Source organism: Lepus europaeus, chromosome 5, assembly GCF_033115175.1.
Source record: "Lepus europaeus isolate LE1 chromosome 5, mLepTim1.pri, whole genome shotgun sequence".
Lineage (NCBI taxonomy): Eukaryota > Metazoa > Chordata > Mammalia > Lagomorpha > Leporidae > Lepus > Lepus europaeus.
Window position 1 is genome coordinate 139644089 of NC_084831.1, and position 23322 is coordinate 139667410.

The 23322-nt window shown below is 43.1% G+C and overlaps 1 protein-coding gene across 1 annotated transcript; it reads right to left on the reverse strand.

The window, feature by feature from the left end:
* Positions 1-704: 704 nt before the first annotated feature.
* GIMAP6 (GTPase, IMAP family member 6) lies at positions 705-19372 on the reverse strand. Its single transcript, XM_062193795.1, has 4 exons — positions 19313-19372; positions 6795-7002; positions 4780-4864; positions 705-3274 (listed from the first exon to the last, which is right to left on the reverse strand). The coding sequence occupies exons 2-4, from the start codon at positions 6933-6935 to the stop codon at positions 2481-2483; spliced, it is 1020 nt and encodes a 339-aa protein (XP_062049779.1). The 5' UTR covers positions 6936-7002; positions 19313-19372; the 3' UTR covers positions 705-2480.
* Positions 19373-23322: the final 3950 nt, after the last annotated feature.

Below are 23322 nucleotides of genomic sequence, written 5' to 3' on the forward strand. Positions count from 1 at the left end.
ACCCTCCCCAGCCCATCTCTTCCTGGCACCAAGACTATGGGGATTCCAGAACACACACAAACACACCTTCCCAGTTCTCTTCTGAGACTGAGTGAGGATGGCATTAGGGCAAACCTGCCTCACTTCTTGAGATGTTGTGGGAGGCATCTTCCCTGATGTTCTGTAATAAAACACAGAAAGTACTGTATTTGAGGTAATCAACATCAAATTTTCAATAAATGATACATTTTATGCGGCTTGCAATTTAGTCACTGATTGGACACCATTTAGACAAATCGTTCTATTTTCTATTGTGAAATCAATTAAATCATCAGAATGAAAATAATGACATCTATTAAAGAAATATATCTCTTACCCTAATGAGAATACAAATATATTTCATTTTTACTTTTTACTTCTGAATTTTCCAATGTGTTCATCTAGAAATATCATGGATTTGATATATACTTGAAGCATTTACAATGCTCTCAAACAGTACATAAATGTAAGATAATTCCAACTAGAATATTAAAAAGGCTTGTTCTTGGGAACTAGATAAGTGATTTCAGTTTTCACATAGTAGATTAAATGCCTGAAAATGACAAGAAAAGCATAAAAATGTAGACTGAACATGAACTTGTTTCATCATAGTACAATGAAAACCATTATAATCAGATCAATATTTTATTCACATAAGAATAGAAAAACAGAAGACATGAGCAGAAATGAAAATTCTGATATAAACAGTAGGGAATATCAGAATTGAATAAGTGGTAAATCTTGCATTCTCAGTTCAGGGGAAAATGAATCATTAGTTTAATAAATGGTTCTTCCACACACCAACATAAGTCTCCCTTCATTTTTTTTTAAAAAGTAAATTATCAATAATTGTCTATGTTTAAGGCACTTTAATATTTCAACACATGTAAAATGCCCATAGATGGAAACTGTTCTTCTATAGGACAATTTTCTGAATCTTTCAGCAGAAGAGATGTTTTGGCTGTCTTCGGAGCCTTCTACATATGGGGAAGGTGGGTGCCGTAGTTTCAGCACGAAAAACACAATGCAGGGGTGTCTAATGGTATAGAATCTCTGGTCAGTAGAACTCGGGCTGTGTCTGCCAGTTTTCTGACTGTCCACAAGTCCTGTCACCACCATCTCCACTTGTGACTTCTCTCTGGAAGTCCCTGTCTGTTCCCATACACCAGCCAAACTTCTCAGGGGATTCTTGAACCCCAAAGAAGGGGAAGTGGAACACAGGAACATGTTGACATGGTCAGATGGCTTCCCATGTGAGGCCAGGCCAGGCCAACCTTCGGCCCCCTTCTCATCCTATCTTGTGTCACTGCATAGAAACCCTGTCTGTAGGAGTGGTCGTACAAGAAGACGCTCCCGTGGTGTGCAGAGTTCTCACCTCAACCAGGCAGGCTGCCCCACAAGATGCTCAAGTCACACAACTGACACTTTGCAGGTCCCCATTCCTCCCTAATCCCTCCCCCTTCAATCCTCCACAACCATCTTGCTGATAATTCCATTTACACACACAGATACTCTTCCCATCTACAGTCTCCAGATGATCAAGGATGAAGGTAGGCGTTATAGCAAAGGGCGAGACACGGTGAAAACAGACTTTGCTTTCCAACACCTTAAGGCAGATCTAATGAGACGGTCATGGCACCCAAGGAAAATGGGGGAGCATCCAAGATATAGACCTGCTCTCATCTAAGTCTTCCTTTTGGGGGAGGGGTGCTGACCCCTCCCCAAGTTTACCTGGCACCTCAAGGACACTCCATGTCCTGCAGCCAGGGCTAAGATCTCCCTTCTTCACCAGAGCCTGGCTTCTTAGATATCTCACTCCAGATCTCACTCACTGCTCCCACTAGACAGCTTCTAAAGAACAAATTGTTGAGATTCAAGAGTGAAAAATGGGCTGCTCCTTCCACCTTCTCCCCTGTTCCGAGTATCCCTCCCTGCTCACATCTCAGAGCCTCTGCTGTGTTCTGTCCATCACAAGTCAGGCACCTTAACAGCCCTTGCACCTGCTGCCTTAACAGGCAAGGCCACAGCCCAGAACACATGCAGTCATCTGGTCAACAGCTCACACTCAGTTGCTGCAATAACACTGACTTAGCGATCACAGCTTCTATCCAGGCAGCTGTGGGAGTGACGTGGAAGAAGGAGGCGTGGGTCTGACCTCAACAAGCTTTGGCTCTATCAAGGTACAGACAAGCCCTCAAAAAAAGTAGTGCCATTGGGATGGGAGGTCCTGCATGAGGACAGCATAGCATGCTGTTGGGTACAGAGGAAGGGCCCAGGTGTTCTGGAAGCAGGAACCAAGGGCCTGGGATATGAGCAGGGCACACAGACAGAGATCATCACCCCTCTGACCATACCAGACACTCTGACCTGGGGACTGAGCAGTGCTATGTGGGATGGAGAGAGCCAGAAATGGGGGCTGGATACAGGGCTGAGGAAGGCCCTTCGTCATAGCCAGCATGGGTTCAAAAGGGTACCCTCCCCAGGAGGTATTTATGGGTTTTCTCAGACTCCTTTAGGACTTGGGGCAGCCCTGCCAAGCAGGACTCCTCGACGAACACTTCCTCAGAGCCCTGCCCCTGGGTCATTCCAGTTTCCTGCTCCCCTTTGAGCAGAAGGCACTGCTGGGAGTATTGGTAAGCCCTGTTGCTAAAGTGGTGGCCTTCTGTTTCCCACAGGATTCCTTCGACTTTCTCCATGAGCTCCTGCAGCTGGGCCTCCTGCTCAGCCCTCTCCCCTCTGTTGCTGAAGCCACAGTGGCGCCGTTCACACAGCACATCCAGCTTGGCAAGGTCCTGGTTGTCAGTCTCGTGCAGGTACTCTTCCAAGGAGCGGCCTGCGAGGTCTTCCTTCCGGGTGAACACTAGGATGGTGTGTGCCAGGATCCCCACTCCAAAGATCTCCTGGAGACGCCTGACTGCCTGCTTATCCTCCTCTGTGAATCGGCCCAGCTGTGTCACCAGGAGTACAGCGTGAGGCCCTGGCGAGGAGAAGGTGATGGCTTGACAGATCTCCCGGGCTTCCACATCCCGATGGAACAGAGAGGACAAGATGTCAGGGGTGTCAATCACCTCGAGTTCCCTCCCAGCCCACTCTCGGATGTCTCTCTGGAAGGTCTTGGTCACTGATCTAGTACTGAGTTTAGATTCAAATACTTTTTTGCCAAGGATGCTGTTTCCTGTTGCACTTTTCCCATTTCCTGTTTTCCCCACCAGAATGAGTCTCAATCTCTTTGGGGTCTGTTCTTTCTTCCTCAGACCTAGAATAGTCAGAAGAAAGCAGAGGAAACTGGAGTTAGATCCCATCTACCCAATTTATCCTCAACAGAAACCATGCCCCCAAGGATGCTTCATTCCCTCAGGGGATGATTATCTCGAGCTGGGAGGTAGGAGAGACAGAGACCAGCACCTGTCCTTGACACCTGCCCAGGGTGCCCATTGTTTGCTCACATCCTGAAGGTGGGGCTGAACATTCTCAACCAGGGGACTATCAGTTATTAGTTGAGAGAGGAGACTTGGAGATACCAACCAGACACTAAAAAACTTAATCTCAAGCTTTGTAGGTCTGTTTAGGGGTAGGGGGAGGATGGGAATTCCCTTCTCTTGGCCTCACAGAGCACCTGGAGCACACAAAGAAGGGACCATTGGGTTAACTAGCAAATTGTAAGTCACTGACAGGTCTCAGATGACAGGGCTGCACACCACCCTGGCTCGCAGACCCACAGATGAAATCTAAGGGAAGGGATTGGCTCTCTGCAGCTTCCCTAGTTGGATGGAAAACAAATTTGAAAGGACAGAGTATCTGGGAAGTGCAGAAGGTGGAACACTCTTCCTTGACTGGCAAGCTGAAGAAAGAGTAATTTCCATATGAGCAATCTGGAATCAGTACATAGTTCCAATCCTTAACATTAATATATCTCTTGAACTCAGAAAACATTTTTAAAGTGATATCTAAACTTGATTGCTGGAAGACAAAGTTAAATAGGCATTAGCACATGTACTGGTTATTTTCCTATGGAGTAGATTAAATTAGCATGGCTTTTTCCCCAGTGGTCAGATCATTTATGTTCATAAAGTAAAAAAAAAAAAAAAAGGTTCATGTTGACATACATAATGAATCACAAATACTTTCTTCTGGTCAGGAAGGTGGATGAATTGACAACATTCCTAAATTCTCTCTCGGTTAGATGGCAAAGTTGATACCTTGAAAGTTAAGCACTAACTCTTTTTTTAACTTTTATTTAATGAATATAAATTTCTGAAGTACAGCTTATGGATTACAATGGCTTTCCCTCCCCCATAACTTCCCTCCCATCCGCAACCCTCCCCTCTCCCACTCCCTCTCCCCTTTCATTCACCTCAAGATTCATTTTCAATTATCTTTATACACAGAAGATCAATTTAGTATATATTAAGTAAAGATTTCAGCAGTTTGCACCCACACAGAAACACAAAGTGTAAAATACTGTTTCAGTACTAGTTATAGCATTAAATCACAATGTACAGCACATTAAGGGCAGAGATCCTACATGAGGAGTAAGTGCACTAACTCTTGAGAAGGCTGAGCCTAACCCCAAGGCCATGGCCAGTCAAGTGCATTCTGCTTGTTTACATGATGCTTTCAACTCTTATGATCCCAAGGCTGTCACTTCAGAGCCAGCCAAACTCTGTAGGCTCCCAGCTTTGGTCCCCGACTGACTGATTTCCTCGCACCACTCTCTCTCCACTTGTCTCCAGCTCACCCCTTCTAGGAAAGTACTTTTACCTCTTGACAGCCTCCCTGTGGTATCCTGGGGCAGCTCCCCTGGCAGATCCTCCAGAGAAACCACTTCATATTCATTTTCCTCCACCTAGAGAAAACAGTAAGGCTTACTAATATTCTGATTCTCAGAAACACCTGCCTTTCGTCTTTCTCTGGCTAGAGGGAGGTTTTTAAATTTGATGTAGGAGTGGAAGAATGAGTGAGGAGAGAGGCCAGATTCTCTATTTCTTGTCCACACCTACCCACCCCCATTATCACTCCATAATGAGTTTAAGAGATTTCATGGAGGAAGGTGCAATGGCTTGGAACCTGAGGAACGGCTAGAATTTCAGACACAGAGTCTGGAGCCGTTGTGGGCAGAGACACAAAGGCAGGTACACCATTGATCCTGTGTGTCCGGGGCAGCAGGAAGGTTTTTATGGCTGAATGGACCCAGAGGGAATGGGCAGGAAGGTTCTGGGAGGGTCTGGCTTGGTGGTTTGGGGACCAGAAATAATGGATCAGGATCGATCTCTGGAGAAAGGTTGTAGTGAAGACTGCAGAGGCCTAAAAGCTGGGGGTTGCTTGGGTGTTGCTGTTGTGAGGAAGAAAACACCCAGGGAACCATCCCCGTGCAGGAAATCTCAATGCTCAGTGGAGACATGGACATCACTCAGGACAGTCGCCCTGCCTGGGCCTCAGCATCCCTTCGGAGTGAACCTTGGGCCTCAGCTAGCTGCCCATGGAGCTCTCTCCCTCATAAGACCCCAACACATTTCATAACACTTTCGAGCAATTCTCAGTCCTCTACAAATTAGGGCCATGTCATCCCCAAGAAGGTAACCCCATCATTCTTCTGATGAGAGAGCAATGTATCTTTGCTTCACACACTGACATCACTCACAATTTCAAGAGCATGCAGTTGCATCTGCTTGATTTCCTCTGTGAGACTAGGGAAGACACTTGTTGGTCCACATCTGTTTTTCCAGATAAAACAAATCCTGATAAAGGCTCTGGGGGTGAGGGGGAATCCTAACTGCAGTGGATCTCAATGTCATGGTTTACTCACTTGCACAACACTGATGGATGTGTATTCTACTCTGTTCACCTGAAACACCATCTCAGTCCTCCCTGAGTCCCAGCACCCAACAAAGGAGAACACGATGCATGTGGCTTAGTGACTGGCATCTTTGTTCAGTGACGTCTTAGTGAGGCTTAGGATGGAGACAGTCCAGGAAGGTCTGGTGACTTTGGAGGAAGACAGAAGAATCAGAACCATAGAACAGCCTCACTCAGACCTGGTCAGCCATTTTCTGGGAAGAACACACTATTTTACCTCTAAAAGTTCTTTGGTGAACAGGGAGGCCACTGCCTCCTAAGTCTGTGGACTACTGATCTGAAAACTACAGGCCTCTCAATCTCCTTGTCCTTGGCTTCTTTAGACTCCAGGTGACACTGACACTATGCTTCATCAATGCAGTATCATTTGTACTTTACAGGGAATGGTGAGCTTAAAAAAATGGCCAGGCAGGACCAGGCTGAGGGGAGGAAGACACCTGAGAGCAAAAATGAGTGGTTCTTCTCTGGGATCTGGAATCAGTTTGCACCCTCTGCAGCCTCTGCCTCACCAGCAAACCTATCCAGAATACGCCTCACAGGTGAGCCACATTTTGTATTTTCTGCCTCCAACACAGAAGAGCTGACATATGTTATCCCATTGGCGATGTTGCTCAGGAAGAAAGTGAAATTCAAGACATGTCTTCGAAACAGCCAGTAGTGAGTTTGTCACAGAGCACAAGGGGCACACAAATGTACGTGCACAGTACACACATATACACAAACAGCCCTTGACACATAATACAAATACATGAATATGTAAAATACACACACTGTCACACACTCTAAACACACATATTAATACAATACACGTATATACAAACACATAAACACACACATAGCAGGTACCTCCCCATACACACACACACAAACACACATATATATTCACACCAATGTCACAACAAAAACATACTCAGACTTACCAGCCAGCCACTCCCCTTGGCTACACACTCCTGTGACTTCTCCACCTCTCCCTTTGGGGCTGATATGTGATCATCTTGTTGGAAGAATGAACGCAGGAGCCAGAGGAAAGCATCCAAGGTGTATGAATATACGGAGAACATTCCAACATTTGCTTATGTTTTCAGCAAAACACGTTCTGAGAGCCCGGCCAGACCAGTGGTGTCAGTGCTAGATTAGAGAAACAGGAAGTGAAGAGGAACATGCAGCTTGCACTGCGCAGCCTCAGAAACAGAAAACATAAGATCCCAGTGTTGTAATTATGTTCGTTCTGATCCAGAGTAGCTAGACTCAGAGGCTTAAAGGACATCAGGTACCATAGAAGGGTTCATGCTAGAGGAAGATTTTCCCTTTTGAGCCTTGCCCTCTTCCCAGGGAGACTTGTCTTGAGTACTGCAGCAACATTCATTGCCCTTCTTCCTCCACTCTCCTACCCCTCGAACATCTTCTGTCAAGGACAGGGTCTGAGATCAGGCTCCTGTGCAGTGCCTTGCAGGAAGATGCTAGGTATCATCACGTCCTAGTTTCTCAGTCTCCCAGCCTCCTTCCCTTAACTTGAAGTGTCCTTTCCCTGTTTTTATTATTGCAAATCAATCCCTGACTAAAACCAACTCACTGAATTGAGAGAGTGGTGCCACCTACCCCACAGGGTCCCTGATCACAGGATCAGGAGGGCATTTATCTCCTGATCTTTATAACACCTTGATTTTTTTTTTATTTTTGACAGGCAGAGTGGACAGTGAGAGAGAGACAGAGAGAAAGGTCTTCCTTTGCCGTTGGTTCACCCTCCAATGGCCACCACGGCAGGTGCACCACGCTGATCCAAAGCCAGGAGCAGGTGCTTCTCCTGGTCTCCCATGGGGTGCAGGGCCCAAGCACCTGGGCCATCCTCCACTGCACTCCCGGGCCATAGCAAAGAGCTGGCCTGGAAGAGGGGCAACAGGGACAGAATCCGGGGCCCCGACCAGGACTAGAACCTGGTGTGCCGGTGCCGCTACGTGGAGGATTAGCCTGTTGAGCCACGGCGCCGGCCACACCTTGATCTTTAGGGCTCTTTTTTCCAGGCCCCAAGCAAAAAATAACCACAACCAGAACTTGGCCCCAAGATTGACTAGAGCCCACTTTGCCATCATCAAAATTCCCTAAAGGACTCAATATCTCTGACCAATCAAAGAGGGAAATGATTTCAACAACCAACCACAGACCTGCGCACAAGCTGAGCACATAGCTCTCAACCTCAACTTCAATCCATGAAAAGCTTTGTTGGGGCCGGCACTGTGGTACAGTAGGTTAATCTTCACCTGCAATACCAGCATCCCATATGGGTGCCAGTTTGAGTCCCGGCTGCTCTACTTCAGATCCAGCTCCCTGCTAATAGCCTGGGAAAGCAGGAGAAGATGTCCCAAGTGCTTGGGCCCCTGCACCCACATGGGAGACCTGGAAGAAGCTCCTGGCTCCTGGTTTCGGATCAGCCCAGTCTGGTCATTTGGGGAGTGAATCAGTGGATAGCAGACCTCTTTCTCTTTCTCTTCTCTGTCTCTGTCTCTCTCTCTGTGTCCCTCTTTCTCTGTGTGTATGGGTGTGTGTATGCGTGTGTATAATTCTGCCTTTCAAATAAATAAATAAATAAATCTTAAAGAAAAAAAAAAAAGGAACTTTGTTCCCAGAGCCCTCGAGGAATCTGGGAATTAAGTGATGGCTGCTTTGTTCCTTGCTGTGTGCTATGCAATTAATACCTGCTCTGGCCCACCACCCCAGTGTCAAGAATTGGATTCCTGTGTGAGCCAACCCAGTTTTGAGGATTCTATAGCAATTCCTCCAACCAGTTTTGGAGCTGTTCTATGAAGGTCTGACACTCATTGCCTCTAAGAAATAATTCACTAATTAGAATTTTAATTGTTAAATGGCCCAGACAATTTGTACTCTAATAAGAAAGCAAACACAATAGAATATCTAAAATGTAGAATTACAGAGAGCAGTGTTATGGGGAGGACAATATCATAAAGAGACCAAGAGAAGAAAAAAAAACTCTACACCCTAAAAAACATATTTTCTAGGACTTTCCGTCGCATCTGACCACTTTAATGAAAAGGAACCATTGAAGGAAGGAATTGAGAGCAGTAAAGGGTGGGTGATAACAGAATTATCACATGCCTTTAAAATATTAGGTTCCCTTGCCTGCGCCATGGCTCACTAGGCTAATCCTCTGCCTGCGGCGCCGGCACACTGGGTTCTAGTCCCGGTTGGGGCGCCAGTTCTGTCCCGATTGTTCATCTTCCAGTCCAGCTCTCTGCTGTGGCCTGGGAAGGCAGTGGAGGATGGCTCAAGTGCTTGGGCCCTACACCTGCATGGGAGACCAGGAGGAAGCACCTTGCTCCTGGCTTCAGATGGGCACAGCGCCAGCCATAGCGGCCATTTGGGGGTGAACAAATGGAAGGAAGACCTTTCTCTCTGTCTCTCTCACTGTCTAACTGTGCCTGTCAAAAAAATATATATTAGATTCCCTCAAAAATTCCACTCAATCATAATTCTAATTTTCTCATTTTATTCCAGTTGGTATCTATGGAGCATTTACTACAGTTGTTACATAGATATCTTCTAATGTTTTGCTTCGAATTCTGTAAGTGCTCTACATGATTAGTTCTTGGAAATCGTGTGTGGATTTTTATCACTCTTTCCACTGCTTAAGTAGTAACATTACCCCAGAATCAAAATAACCCATATATTTTGAAGCTAATAGTTGTCATCGTCTGCATGTATTCCCAGGGGAGCTGTCCAGACGTGGTGCAGACTTAGCAAGAAAGAAATCAGCTTGGCGTTTAGCCACTGAGACTCAGCTCAGAAGTATTTGTTACTGCAGCATGAACTGACCAACCCTGACGGACTCATAATGTAAATCTGATACTGATTTTTCGCAGAATGTCATTTTTGGTGATTTTTAGGAGCAACTTTCATAATCTGTGATTGTGAAGTCAAGTATGGGAATCCTAGCAGCTGAAACCAAAGCAGTTTTACTTCAGAGAGGGGTTACATGTATTTTCTATCAGGAACTAAAAAGGGAGTGCAGGTGCTACCTAACAGAGACCACTTCAGCTCCATTCTGCGGTCTCTGGCTTAATCCAGAAATCCCTCAGTTCCACAGCTCATTTTCCACTGAGTCAAAATTTAGGCTCCCAAGAGCATTGCTGACATCTTCATTTGGCCTGTGGGCAGCCAGCATTCCCTGGGGGTTTATAACTCAGAACTCCCACTTCCATGGAAGCTTAGGTTAGTTTAGGTTCTGTTGTTGTTTTCTTGCCCACAGGGTGTTATCCTGTGCCTCCTCAAAGTCAAATAATGTAGCCTGATGTATTGTTGAGGGGTAATCACCCTGGATTCATCTCTTAAACATCTAATATTTACAAAGAATAGAAGTTTCTCTTATTGTCTTTTTTATTAAATCACATCCATCAACCAAAACCCAGTCATGTGGACCCAACCCAGGTGCAAAGGAAGCTGGGATATGAAAGCAGCACTTGAGTGCTTGGTGAACACACCATCCAACTTTGAGATTTAGGAAGAAAAATTAGTCATGGCTACAAAATAGCTTTTCAAAAAAAGACACATGTCTTGTAAAGAGAATCATGATTATAAAATCATAGATAACATTTCAATAGAACTTGCTAAGCAACCAGGCACTTTTTAAAGTACTTTGCATAGTTAACTCGTTTAATCCTCACCTCAAATAGGGTCCTTCCCTAACCTGTACCCACATGCTTTTAACTAAAACAAAGGTAAAAAATGAATAAGGTAAGGTTTTAAATTTGAGATGCTATAAAAATTCTTAACTCTTAAATATTTTGTTTCACATTGTCTAGCACTTGTGTAAAATTCAGTATTTCCTTCTCACATGTTTATTGTTGGTTCCAGGTGAAAGATAGCTGAAGTGGAACAGAGCTACCCCAGGCAATCCACATGCCATGTGATGGTTAATTTTCTATGCCATCGAAAAGCCAAAGCATTGTGGCAAAAAATGATCTACACAAAGGATCTCTGTGAGTGAGACCCCAGTGGAGATAAGGGGCCATCAAAGAAGGATGGATTTTTCTCTGAAGGGAGGAGAGAACTTCCACTTTGATTATAGCCCTGTCTAAATACTGATGGAGTTTGTAGACTCAGAAGGCTTCTGTAGCTTTGGCAGCTCATGACAAGAGCCTCAGGCGATAGCTGATGTCATAAATAAGAGTGTCCATTGTTAAATCAACAACAGGAGTCACTGCGCACTTGCTCTACATGTAGGACCTCTGTCCTTAATGAGTTATACTATGAGAATTAACAGTAAATCTTGTCTTCAAACAGTACTATATACTTTGTGTGTGGGAGTGGGTGCGAATTATTGAAATCTTGACTTAGTATAGCGTTGATCTTCTGTTCCAGACCCTATCCAGCCCATTTGGGGCCTCACTGCTTTGTATCATAGCTTCTACTCTAACTTCAATGGCTCTACTCCCAACCTGTGTGTATTGATGGTCCTCTCCCCAACTTAATGTTGCATGATGGTTCAGGATTTTCTCCACAGACAAACCCCTCTACCCACAAAAGATAAGTGGCCTTTTTCCTGGCCTTGGTTGGGAACAGCTTTAAACCACATGCATCAGTCTTCACAAGGATCCAGAGACCCTCCTCATTTCCTCTCCTCTATGAAATCCTCTCATTACTTGGTTAATGCCACTCTTAGGATCACTGGTTGCTATTCTCACCCTGTATTTTATACTACAATGTATGTTTAATTATTTACAGGACATGATAATGGAATGAACCAAGGCCTTCAGCAACCAGACTGTCAATCAATTGCTACTAGAGGGATATACTTGGCTCCCCATCCAGGAGACGGTGGCTTGAGACATTGCTCCATGCCAGCAGAGTACCTCATCACCCCATGTAAGCAAGCAGTAGCTCTAAAGACAGATCATCCCTCCACTCCTCCTGGACGTTTTTGGCTAATGTAATCTCATGCAACTCCTGATTTATAAAAAACAAAAGGGGGGAATGTTAGAAAAGTGGCACAGTCCTGACACCATCTTAGGTTCTAGCCCCCGCCACCATTGCTGGAAATCAGGTGACCACATGGAACAACCATCTGTGTCAACCTTTACCCCCATCCTAATGGGGTTCGCTGCTCCTACTTCCCTGCCCGCCCCCTAGCAAAGTTTTAAAAGGACCTGTTCCTGAATATGTGGTTCTCTTTCTCTCCATCTCCTGATCCCTCTCTGGATCTCTTACACTCTCCCTCTCTCTCTCTTTTTCCTTCCTTGCCCCTTCCCTCTGGTCTGTCGGGTTTCCCCCAATAAACTTTTTCCCTTAAAAAAGATAATTAAAAATTAATCTTAATGAAGAATGGAGTGGGAGAGAGAGTAGGAGATGGGATGGTTTGGGGGTGGGAGAGCGGGTATGGGGAGAAGAAGTTCTAAAAGTCCAAAAGTTGTACCTATGAAATTTACATATATTAAATAAAAGCTTTCTAAAAACTTTTCTATGTCAGCTTGTCTAGGCTATGGTACTAGTTGTTGTGAAGGCGATATTAGCGGTGATTAACATTTTTTTAAACTTTTATTTAATGAATATAAATTTCCAAAGTACAGCTTATGGATTACAATGGCTTCCCCCCCCCATAACTTCCCTCCCACCCGCAACCCTCCCCTTTCCCGCTCTCTCTCCCCTTCCATTCACATCAAGATTCATTTTCAATTAGCTTTATATACATAATATCAGTTTAGTATATATTAAGTAAAGATTTCAACAGTTTGCACCCACATAGAAACACAAAGTGAAAAATACTGTTGGTATACTAGTTATAGCATTAAATCACAATGTACAGCACATTAAGGACAGAGATCCTACATGAGGAGCAAGTGCACAGTGACTCCTTTTGTTGACTTAGCAAATTGACACTCTTGTTTATGGCATCAGTAATCACCCTAGGCTCTAGTCATGAGTTGCCAAGGCTATGGAAGCCTTTTGAGTTCACCGACTCTGATCATATTTAGACAAGGTCATAGTCAGGAGATACTGAGTAACACAAATTACCCTCCATAATTCAGATGGGCCTCTTAATCAGTTGAAGACCTTTAAGGCAAAGACTGATATTTCCCAAGAAAAAGGAAATCAGCCTCAAATGTGCAACAAAGAAAACCTCCCTGGGTTTCCAGCTTACTTGGTTTGACCAGTAGATTCTGAACTCAAGATTGCAAAACCAACTCACCTGAATTTCTAGCCTACCAACTTGTCCTATGGATTTTGGACTTGCCAGTCTCACAGTGTGTGAGCCAGTTCCTTAAAATAGACTTCTCTCTCTTTCTCCTCTTTCTCCTGCTCTCTCTCTCTCTCCCAGTGCCTCTCTCTCTCTCCCAGTGCCTCTCTCTCTCTCTCTCCTTCCTTCCTTCCTTCCTTCCTTCCTTCCTTCCTTCCTTCCTTCCTTCCTTTCCTCCCTTTTCTTCTCCCTCTCACTCTCCCTCTCAATTCAGATTTAGATACAAATACAAGTATCATTAGCCCTCAGCATTTGTGAGGGACTGGTTCTAAGATACCCTGTGGATACCAAAATCCATGGATGCTCATGTTCTTTGTACAAAATGATGCAGTATTTGGTATAACTTATGCACACCCTCTCATGTACTTCAAATCTCCTTGTTGCTAATAATTACTAATACAATGTAAATATTATGTAAATACTCATCATCCTGTACTATTTAGGGAATACTAACAAGGAAAAAAAGCCTGTACATCTTCAGTATAGATATAACAGTCACAAACCTAACTACAGTTTCAAATCATAGTTGGCTGAACCCATGGATGTGGAACAGGTGTATTTGGAGGGATGAGTGAATAGACAGAGATAGACAGGTATAGCTATAGCTATAGGTATACACATAATTATAGCTATAGAAATAAATATAGAGAGAAATATACATATGCAGAATAGATGTAGGTATAGATATAGATAGATGTTACCGATTCTGTTTCTCTAGATCTCTGAAAACTACACCAAAGAACAGTGGTGAGGATGAGAGCTGATGAGTTGAGACCAGTCACAGTTTGATGAACAAACCAAACCACAAATGTGTGATAGATAAATATATGAAGAGTCACTGGGTTTGAAGGTAATTTGTGGTGCAACATTATTGTGGCAAAGATAAGGAAGATAACATCAACTTCTTTTTAACTGAATTTTTCTAAAATGAATGCGTGAATTTTACTAGATATCTTTCAGCATCTACAGAGACAATCAAATGATTTTGCTCCTAGTATTTATTACTTTGATGAATTAAATTTTTAGATTTCCTAATATTAATACACATTTCCATTATCAGAATGAACTTTGTTGGTCATAATTATACTTTTAATTATTGTTGTTAAATTTTATTTCTAACTTGCAGTAATTTTTAATTGATACTTAGAAGTGAAATTGGCTGCAGCTTCTTTTGTGCAATATTTATCTGGTTTGTGCATCAAAGTTAGAACCACTGAGTTGTATCTTGAAAATTATAAGTAGTCTGTACAATTGTGGGGTACTCTTAGATCCAAGCACACAGTCATATTCTGTCAATCACAACCCCAAATAGATCTGCACAGATAATGAGTCAATATATAGGATTTCAGTTCTCACATGCCTCTCCTGCCTGCAGGGTCTCAGCCAATGCTACTACCTTGAATGCTTTTTTCTTTGATCTGCTGCCAAGGAATCCCATGTAACATCACATCAGGCCAAGGAACTGCCAGCATTGTGAGGAGTCTGAGATGTTATACTGCCTGCAAGTATGTAAGTTAGCCTCCTGACAATGTGAATTCTAGGTCAGGGAACAAAGCTAGTTTATCACTCACGGAAATCGCTCTAGCTACGTGTGCCAACATGGATTATGTAAGAATAGCCTCCTCTGGTAGCTGCAACATTCATCAGAAGGCCTGACTCACTCATTCCTACTCAAGCACAGTGATGGCAGTAAACTGTGATGTAAATGGACTCTGTTCAAGTGCAGTGTCTGGGAAGTGACCAACTTTACCTTATTCTATGGTGTTCTGACTAAATGAGGACTTTACCCCTGAGGATTTCTTTGACAGCTCAAGCTCCAGTGACAGTGGCCTGGTGGCTCTCCAGATACATACTCTGGTTTTGCTCAGTTGTTTCTGGCAAGGTTTGCCTCAAGAGAACTGCTGTACAGTCCCTTGAGAAGCTTCTGGGCTTAGCCACATTCTGCAAGCCATAATGAGAGACCATCATAGCCTTGCACCTTCCCCCTGGGAAATTCCCAGGCTCCCAATAAAACTGTGCCCACCCCCAAAGGTTCACCATGGTGTGAGGCAGATCTTTTGCACTGGTTGCCAGTTTCTCTGAGATATGTGAGACAGGCCATCCATATATAAACTGCACAAAGCAGATTTATTGCTTTCAAATAAGCAGTGAGGGAAAACAGAAGTCTAGGATTCCTGGTGAGCCAGTGCCCCAGTGCTCAGGAATCTGTCTAAAACCATAAAAAGCATCCCACCCTAGGTTTTTGTTTGTTTCCCAAAAAAACCTTTTATTTAAGGAATACAAAATTAATGCATTTCGTAAGTACAACTTTAGGAGTATAGTCATTCTTCCCACCATACCCACCCTCCCACCCACACTCTCACCCCTCCTCCTCCTCTCTCTCCCATTCCTAGTCCCATTCTCCACTAAGATCCATTTTCCATTAACTTTCTACACAGTAGACAAACTCTATACTAAGAATTCAACAATTTACAAGAAAAAATTACTCCTCAACAATCCAGACAAGAGATGCTCAAAGTCGTTGCATCTTGAGGTTAATTTCACTTTTTTTAGAAACAATTAACACTTAGCTCCTCTAATAATGACTCTGTCCTTTGTTCTAGGCCCTGTCTAGTGCACTTGGGCCTCATTCCTTTGTAATCATAACCTCTACTCTACCACCAATGGCTCTACTCCCAACCTGTGTGTACTGATGGTCCTCTTCCCCACTTAATGCTGTATAATTGTTCAAACCTGGTAAATGCCACTCTTAGGATCATTGGTTACTATCCTCACTCTGTCTTTTATGACCTTGTCTAAATATGATCAGAGTCGGCAAACTTGGAAGGCTTCCATAGCCTTGGCAACTCATGACGACAGCCTAGGATGGTTACTGGCGCCATAAACTAGAGTGTCAATTTGTTGGGTCAACAACAGGAGCCACTGTGCACTTGCTCCTCATGTGGGATCTCTGTCCTTAATGTGCTGTACATTGTGATTTAATGCTATAACTAGTACTCAAACAGTATGTTTCACTTTGTGTTTCTATGTGGGTGCAAACTGTTGAAATCTTTATACTAAATTGATCTTCTGTATATAAAGAGAATTGAAAATGAATCTTGATGCAAATGGAAGGGGAGAGGGAGCGGGAGAGGGGAGGGTTGCGGGTGGGAGGGAAATTATGGGGGGGGGGAAGCCATTGTAATCTATAAGCTGTACACTGGAAATTTATATTCATTAAATAAAAGTTAAAAAAAAAGAAGTACCCAAGAATGATACATCTTTTGCAAGCACTTAGACATAATTATAATATAATTCATTGAGGACAGAGGTCTTGCATGGAAAGTTAGTGCATAATGATTCCTGTAGTTAATTTAACAATAACACTTTTATGTATGATGTCAGTGATCACCCAAGGCTCTGGACATTAGCTGCCTAGGCTATGGAAGTCTTTTGAATCCACATACTTCATCTGTATTTAGACAAGGCCATCAGCAAAGTAGAAGTTCTCACCTCCCTTCAAAAAAGTACCTCCTTCTTTGATGATCACTTCTTTCCATTGGGGTCTCACACATCGAGGTCCTTCATGTAGTACATTTTTTGCCAGTGTCTTGGCTTTCAATCCTGAAATGCTCTTGTGGGATTTTCAGCCAGACCAGAATGCCCTAAGGGCTGATTCTGAGGTCAGGGTGCTACTTAAAGTAACTTTCATTCTATGAGTCTGCTATGTGGACTGCTTCCCATCCTTTTTAATTTTTCTATTATTATTCCCAGACACTTAATCCTATTCATATGATCACTTTAACACTTAAGATGGTATTTGTACCACCAAGCTTAAGGGGTTTCAAGGTCCCATTGCAAGTTTTTTTTTTAAATTTTATTTAATGAATATAAATTTCCAAAGTACAGCTTATGGATTACAATGCTTCCCCCCCAATAACTTCCCTCCCACCCGCAACCCTCCCCTTTCCCGCTCCCTCTCCCCTTCCATTCACATCAAGATTCATTTTCAATTCTCTTTATATACAGAAGATCAGTTTAGTATATATTAAGTAAAGATTTCAACAGTTTGCCCCCACATAGCAACACAAAGTGAAAAAATACTGTTGGAGTACTAGTTATAGCATTAAATAAGAGTGTACAGCACATTAAAGACGGAGATCCTACATGATATTTTTAAAAAATTAATTAATTTTCTATGCCATTTCCAATTTAACACCAGGTTTTTTTTTTCATTTCCAATTATCTTTGTATACAGAAGATCGATTCTGTATATAATTAGTAAAGATTTCATCATTTTTAAACTGTATCCTAACAAGTAAGTTAGTAGGGATGTATGCAGAACAATACCACCTTGGTTTTATCCCCTGAGGTTAACAGGTTGCTGGAATAAAGCACTGGAAGACAGTGTGACTTGGGGGCAATTGGTCAGCAATGGATAGGAACAGAGCTCGGGCTTTATCTCAAAGTGTTGCACTCTCAAGACATTTTACAGTTTTCCTTGAGAACTACAAGTGAGAAAGGGGAGGGGAAATGGGCCAAGCCAAAGCCCTGTGGAGAAGCGTCCTGCACTTGGTTCCATGTATCCATCTTCCTTGCACATCAGGGATATGGCAGAAATCCTCTTGATCCTTTTCTAAGAGGAGTCATTGTGCTCACACATCAGGAAAGAGTTATAAAGATTATGTCTGGGGGCTCATAATAGGGATTTTAATTGCATAAATTGGTGGAGGCAAAGACAGTATGGGACCTATTTGTCACTTGATGAGTGGATCAGAGCAGCAATATTGTTGTGGTCATTTGGGGAGTGAACCACAGGATGAAAGATCTTTATCTTTCTGGCTCTACATCTCTCTGTAACTCCATCTTTCAAATAAATAAAATAAATAAAAATAAAATAAAATAAATCTTTTTTTAAAAAATAAAAGAAAATTGATTTTTGTTGGAAACAGAAGGAGGGAGGTTGGCAGCATGGGTGGGAAGTATCACTATGCTCCTAAATCTGTATATACAACATACTTGAAATTTGTCCACCTTAAAAACTAAATAAATTAATTACCTTTAAAAATTAGCAAAGTGAGCCATAGTAACATATGAGAGTTAAGAAGGCAGTTTTGATGCTAGATTCTCTCACACCCTCCCTAGACCTATCTATTCACACTGACAACATCCAATGGTGCCTAGAAAGCCCAACAGGATGTCATGGCCCAACAATTCCTTTCATTCCACTCTGACTGTGAAATGCACAGTGCAGTCTGCAGATTTGGCAAAGCTCAGTTGCTTCACCCTGGACCAGCACCAGCCTGAGGAGGGCTCTGCAGAGGGACCTGAGCCCTGTTCAATGAGACCTCATGGGTGAGATTCCCTCCAGGTCCCAGCATGCCCCCAACCACTCCAGAACACCACCTCTTATACAGGGAGGAGACGTGGGCCCCAAATCTAACTGTCCTGTGCACTCTCCACCGCATTGTGTGGTAGGTGACACAAAAAAAGGACAGTGAGGCAGGAAGTGGCTGAGGCAGAGACAGGAGGGAGTGATGCTGCACACACAAGGAAGTTAACAACAATCTTGTTCCTATCATCTGAGACATTTCTGCGAAATGAGCACCTTCACTCGCTGACCACAAACTGGGGACATATTGAGATGCACGTGAACAAAAACCTGTAAAGTGTCTAATAAAGTGGCACAAGCTTTCATGACTGATGGAGGAAGTGTGTGAAGAAAGGATGTTAAGTAGCCAAAGGAAAGGAAGAACTGAAGTTCACAGAAGACATTGTCCAAACCTAATGGTGAAGCCTTGGCTCCTGTCATTCCTGCCCAGTCTGTCCCAGGCACACACTGCTCCCACCTTGAGAGTGAGGAGCAGGTGAGAAGATGGGAGCTGTTAGAGTGTGGTCTGGTTTGCAGTGAGGTGAGAAAGGAACTTGGAATACCAGGAAGAAAGGCCATGTGCCTCGGTTGTTTGTACCAAGACGGGAGCCATGCTGACACAGTGTCCCTTGGTGTCTCCACCTCAGTACCTCTCTGATCAACCTCAGGAGTCAAAATCCCAGGATTAGAGCACTTTTGCTAATAGGACCTTGCTGCCAATATTCCTTACTCCATGACTCCCAAAATCATCCTGTGCTTCCCTGGTCTGGACACACTGTGATTTCCAGTAGAGATCACTAGTCCCCTGAACCATCTCATAGAGTTCCAACTGCGTTTCTTACCAGATCTCCGAGAGGTGAATCAGTCTTGCTGTGCGATGGGTGAGCAGGTCATTCCTGATGACTGGGTAAGGCCAGAATGTTGGCATGTATCTAGAATTCTAAGTAGGAAACAATCTTAGATCATCTACCACAAGCCACACTTTACAGCTGAGAAACTCGAAGACTTTGGGAGCCTTGCCCAAGGGCATAAAATGCAGTGACAGCATCCCACCAACAACCTTCATCCTCCCACTCCTAGACTGTTCTTTCTGCTCTGCAGTGTACTATTGGGAGGCACAAGTGCTGAGGTACAAATGGTAAAGTCCAATGCTGAAGGTCTCACAGTGGAAAACCAGAACCACCCTGCTAGTGGAAGAGTCCTTATGTTACTAACACAGTCATAATTATTGCACCACTCACAGAAAGTAAGAATGAGAGATTAATTAGCCCCTTTAGAGAAATTGTTAGAGGGAGACTGTGGAGAATCTCCCTCTGTATCTATAAATGTCCCCATATATTTAATGCAATAAAACGAGGGCTTTTGCATTGATATCCTCCCTATAATTCTCTTGGTAGAAATTAAAATTCCTGTCGTAGTGTGAGAAGGTCTCATGGTCAGTAAGTCACACTCATATGGTCAATGAGTCATTCTCATAGGCAAAGGATATTGAAATCATCTCTGACCACTCTAGCCTGGCAGCCTTCTGTAGTCTTCCATCTCTCAGAAAAGGAAATCAATGGTTACTCTCCAGATTGGATAACTCCTAAAGCAAATTTCCTCCACAGAGGTGCTAAACTTGGAAAGGATAAGACTTGAAAGTAGGAGAAGCTGATAATCATGTAGAGCCTGGCACAGATGTGAGTATGTGGTCCTTGGATAGAGGATATGGCGTTCTCTAAGGAGCAGGTAGGCAGGATACCGAGTGGGCTTTCCAGGAGAACTGTGTTTCTGCTTTATTTTGTGACCTTCAAGATACATCCATTCTGGATACTGGGGGAAAAGTGCTCCAGTATGGTTGGAGATTTCAGATTCCCTAATGTAGCAGGGTAAACAACTGGAATCAGAACTGTTAACAGACATTATCCAAGAAAATTACAGAAAATCAAAAAGGAAATAACATGAGGAGAAGAAAAGTAAATCAATAGCAAGAGTAAAATGAGGAATTTGAGGGGTAAGGGAGAGATAGGAAATACGAGAGAGAGAGAGAGAGAGAGAGAGAGAGAGAGAGAGAGACTAAAGAAGGTAACTTCCCCCTTGTCCAATTCCCTTCTTTAATTTAATTTGGAAAGGTCAAATCAAGATTATGCCCCTCAGATCATCACGTCTGTTGCTCAGGAGGACTTCATCACCTTAGGCTGTGATTCGTGCTCCTTGGTCTGGAGTTGACAGTTTTTGTATCAGGCTGCAAACTTTCTTCATGGCCTCATCTTCTATTCCTCTGAGTAATAAGAAACATAGGAATGGGCATGGTATCTAGACACTTAAGATTCCAGTCTCTGACATCATACTCATTCTCTGAGTAGCATTGGTCATTCCACATCTTTTTGAACCTTAGTTTTACTTATTCAGAAATGGATATAATAATCTCTACTAACTAGTGTTGTTGTAGTATCAAGTGAGAAGAAGACATAAAACACAGTGCTCGGCCAGAAATAACTAAATAAATGGGAAATGTATCTGCTCCCCCAAAGCTACCTGTTTCCTTTTTCCTACCCACGCAGTGGTACCTTCAAGTCATAATTTAGGCTTTGTCCTTACATCTCTCCATGTGTCTGTTCCTGAAGTTCTGCACATCTCCAAAACCTTCCATCATTTAGTGGAAAATTCTTCAATGAAAACTCCACAACAACTTGGATCATTGATTGATTCCCCCTCTACCTGTCAATCAGGCAATGCCTCGGCACTGTTTTTCCATTTCTGTTGGTTTTGTCTTCTCAACAATATGTGAAAACACCGTAGAGATGCAGATGGTTTCATCTTTATTTTCTTCCTGGCACATCATCTGCCACATCACTGCACATCAAAGACTGACTTGGACTCTGGACTTTGGAGTTCATGTAAAATTCCCCACTCACTCACTCATGTTTCCTAGAGGCATGGAAACTAGCAACATTAGCTAGTTTGCATACTGGTATGTGACATACTGGTATGTGACCAGTGGTTCTCAAAGTGTGAGCCATGGGTCAGTAGCATTATCATGAACTGGGAACATGTTTGAAAGTTTGGACTCCAACCCAAACCTACCAAATCAGAAACTCTGTGGGTAGAATCGAGCCATCATGTTTTAATAAACCTCTCCAAGTGAGTCTGATGCATGCTAAAGTTTGAGAACCACTGGGCTAAGGAATTTCTGTAGAACTTTCACCTATGGGTAAATCAATTGAAATTCAGAATTAAAAAGCAAAGGAAGAGCACATTTGATTTTAAAAGTTTTAGGAAATAAAAAGCAGCACAAGACCCTCTCATCTAGGACAGACCTAGAAGAAACAAAATGTAGAGGTGTTTTGGGCAATCAAGAAACAGCCTATGGCCCATGTAGGGAGCAAAATTAGGAAGCTGCTTCAGAAAGAATCTCCAACTTCTAATTGTAGTTAAGTATAGGCCCCATTGTGCTGGTCATGACAGTGACTTGACTTCAATAATGCAGTTGGTGACAATGCCCTAGCACAGTTATTCTCTAAGTGAGGTCCCTAGGCCATCAGCATCACGAAAATTGTTAGAAATACAAAATTCAGGCTCTACCCAAAATATACTGATTCAGATATGTTGCCTAGTCATCTTCTTTTTAATGAACACTTCAAGTGATGCCAATGCAAGCTATGGTTTTAAAACCCCTGGGTTAGCCACTGGGTATTTATGTTTTACATGAACTTTTCCATTTAATTGTGGAAATTCTAGTAAATAGTTTAAATTGTTCCCAAATTAAGATAGAGGGAAAGTAGACTCAAGTTTGTTTAAGGTCGTTTTACTCATTGATGACCCAATAGGGACCAGAATTAAGGTCTGTTTGATTCCAGAATTGCATTGAGAATACAGAAGATTATTGTGTCCATGCATGATCACTGATGAACTCTAAGAAAAATAATGTATGTGAGAAGGACTTTAGGGCAGGAAGAAGAGGAGTTAGCTATAAGCAAATTAAAAAATCTCTGCTGTTAAAGTGGATGATAGCAACTTAAAGCTACAGACATTATCTCTTTTACAAGATGCTGCCCATCCAGGAGTAATGGGCCAACTACTGCACCAAAGAGACATCAGTATTAAAGGACTTGAATCTTTGACTCTTCACTTGAGCTACTTTAATCTTTATCAGTTCCTTTGACCATTTTCTCAATCTCTTTCTCTGTGTTATTTGCTCTTATCTAATCACACTCCTAGTGAAAGGCTTTTACTCGAAGAGAAGCGGGCTACCTCAAGGCCAATGGGTGGCAGATATGTGCTTTGTAAAGGAGGAAATTCAAAGCCTTCAGATCACACAGGGTAGGATAGTTCTCTGCCCCCTAGGAAGACAGAGCTTGCCTCTGTAGCAGCTCTGCATGCTCTCATTTCCTTTCACACCTGAACCAGAAAAAGTTGTTTACCACAATTAGCAAAAACACCAGAAACCAACTTCTTTTCAAGACATAGTTGTGCATGGAAAAAACAAGAAGTGAAAATGAAATGGATTGGTTGGAGAGGAAATGGGGTGGGTTGGAAGGAAGGGTGCAGGCAGGACTCTGAGCAGACAAAATAGTGGAGTGAGCATTGCAGTGGTCTCAGCTCAAAGGTACAAGATGTCCCGATCACACTGAGTGCAACTGTTCTGTTTCCAAGCATGAAGGCGTGGGCTGAATTGGATCAGGGAAGGAAGTGGAGAAGAATTCCAATGAACAACCAGAATCCAGATCTTGTAAAGCACAATGAGGGGGAGGGCTTTTGAGTTCATAATTCAAACAGCTCACAGTCACACATATCTGACTGTGACATACTCCAATTCAACCTGGGAGCACCATCTTCCACAAGAAGATGACAGGTCTTGTACAAATTACTG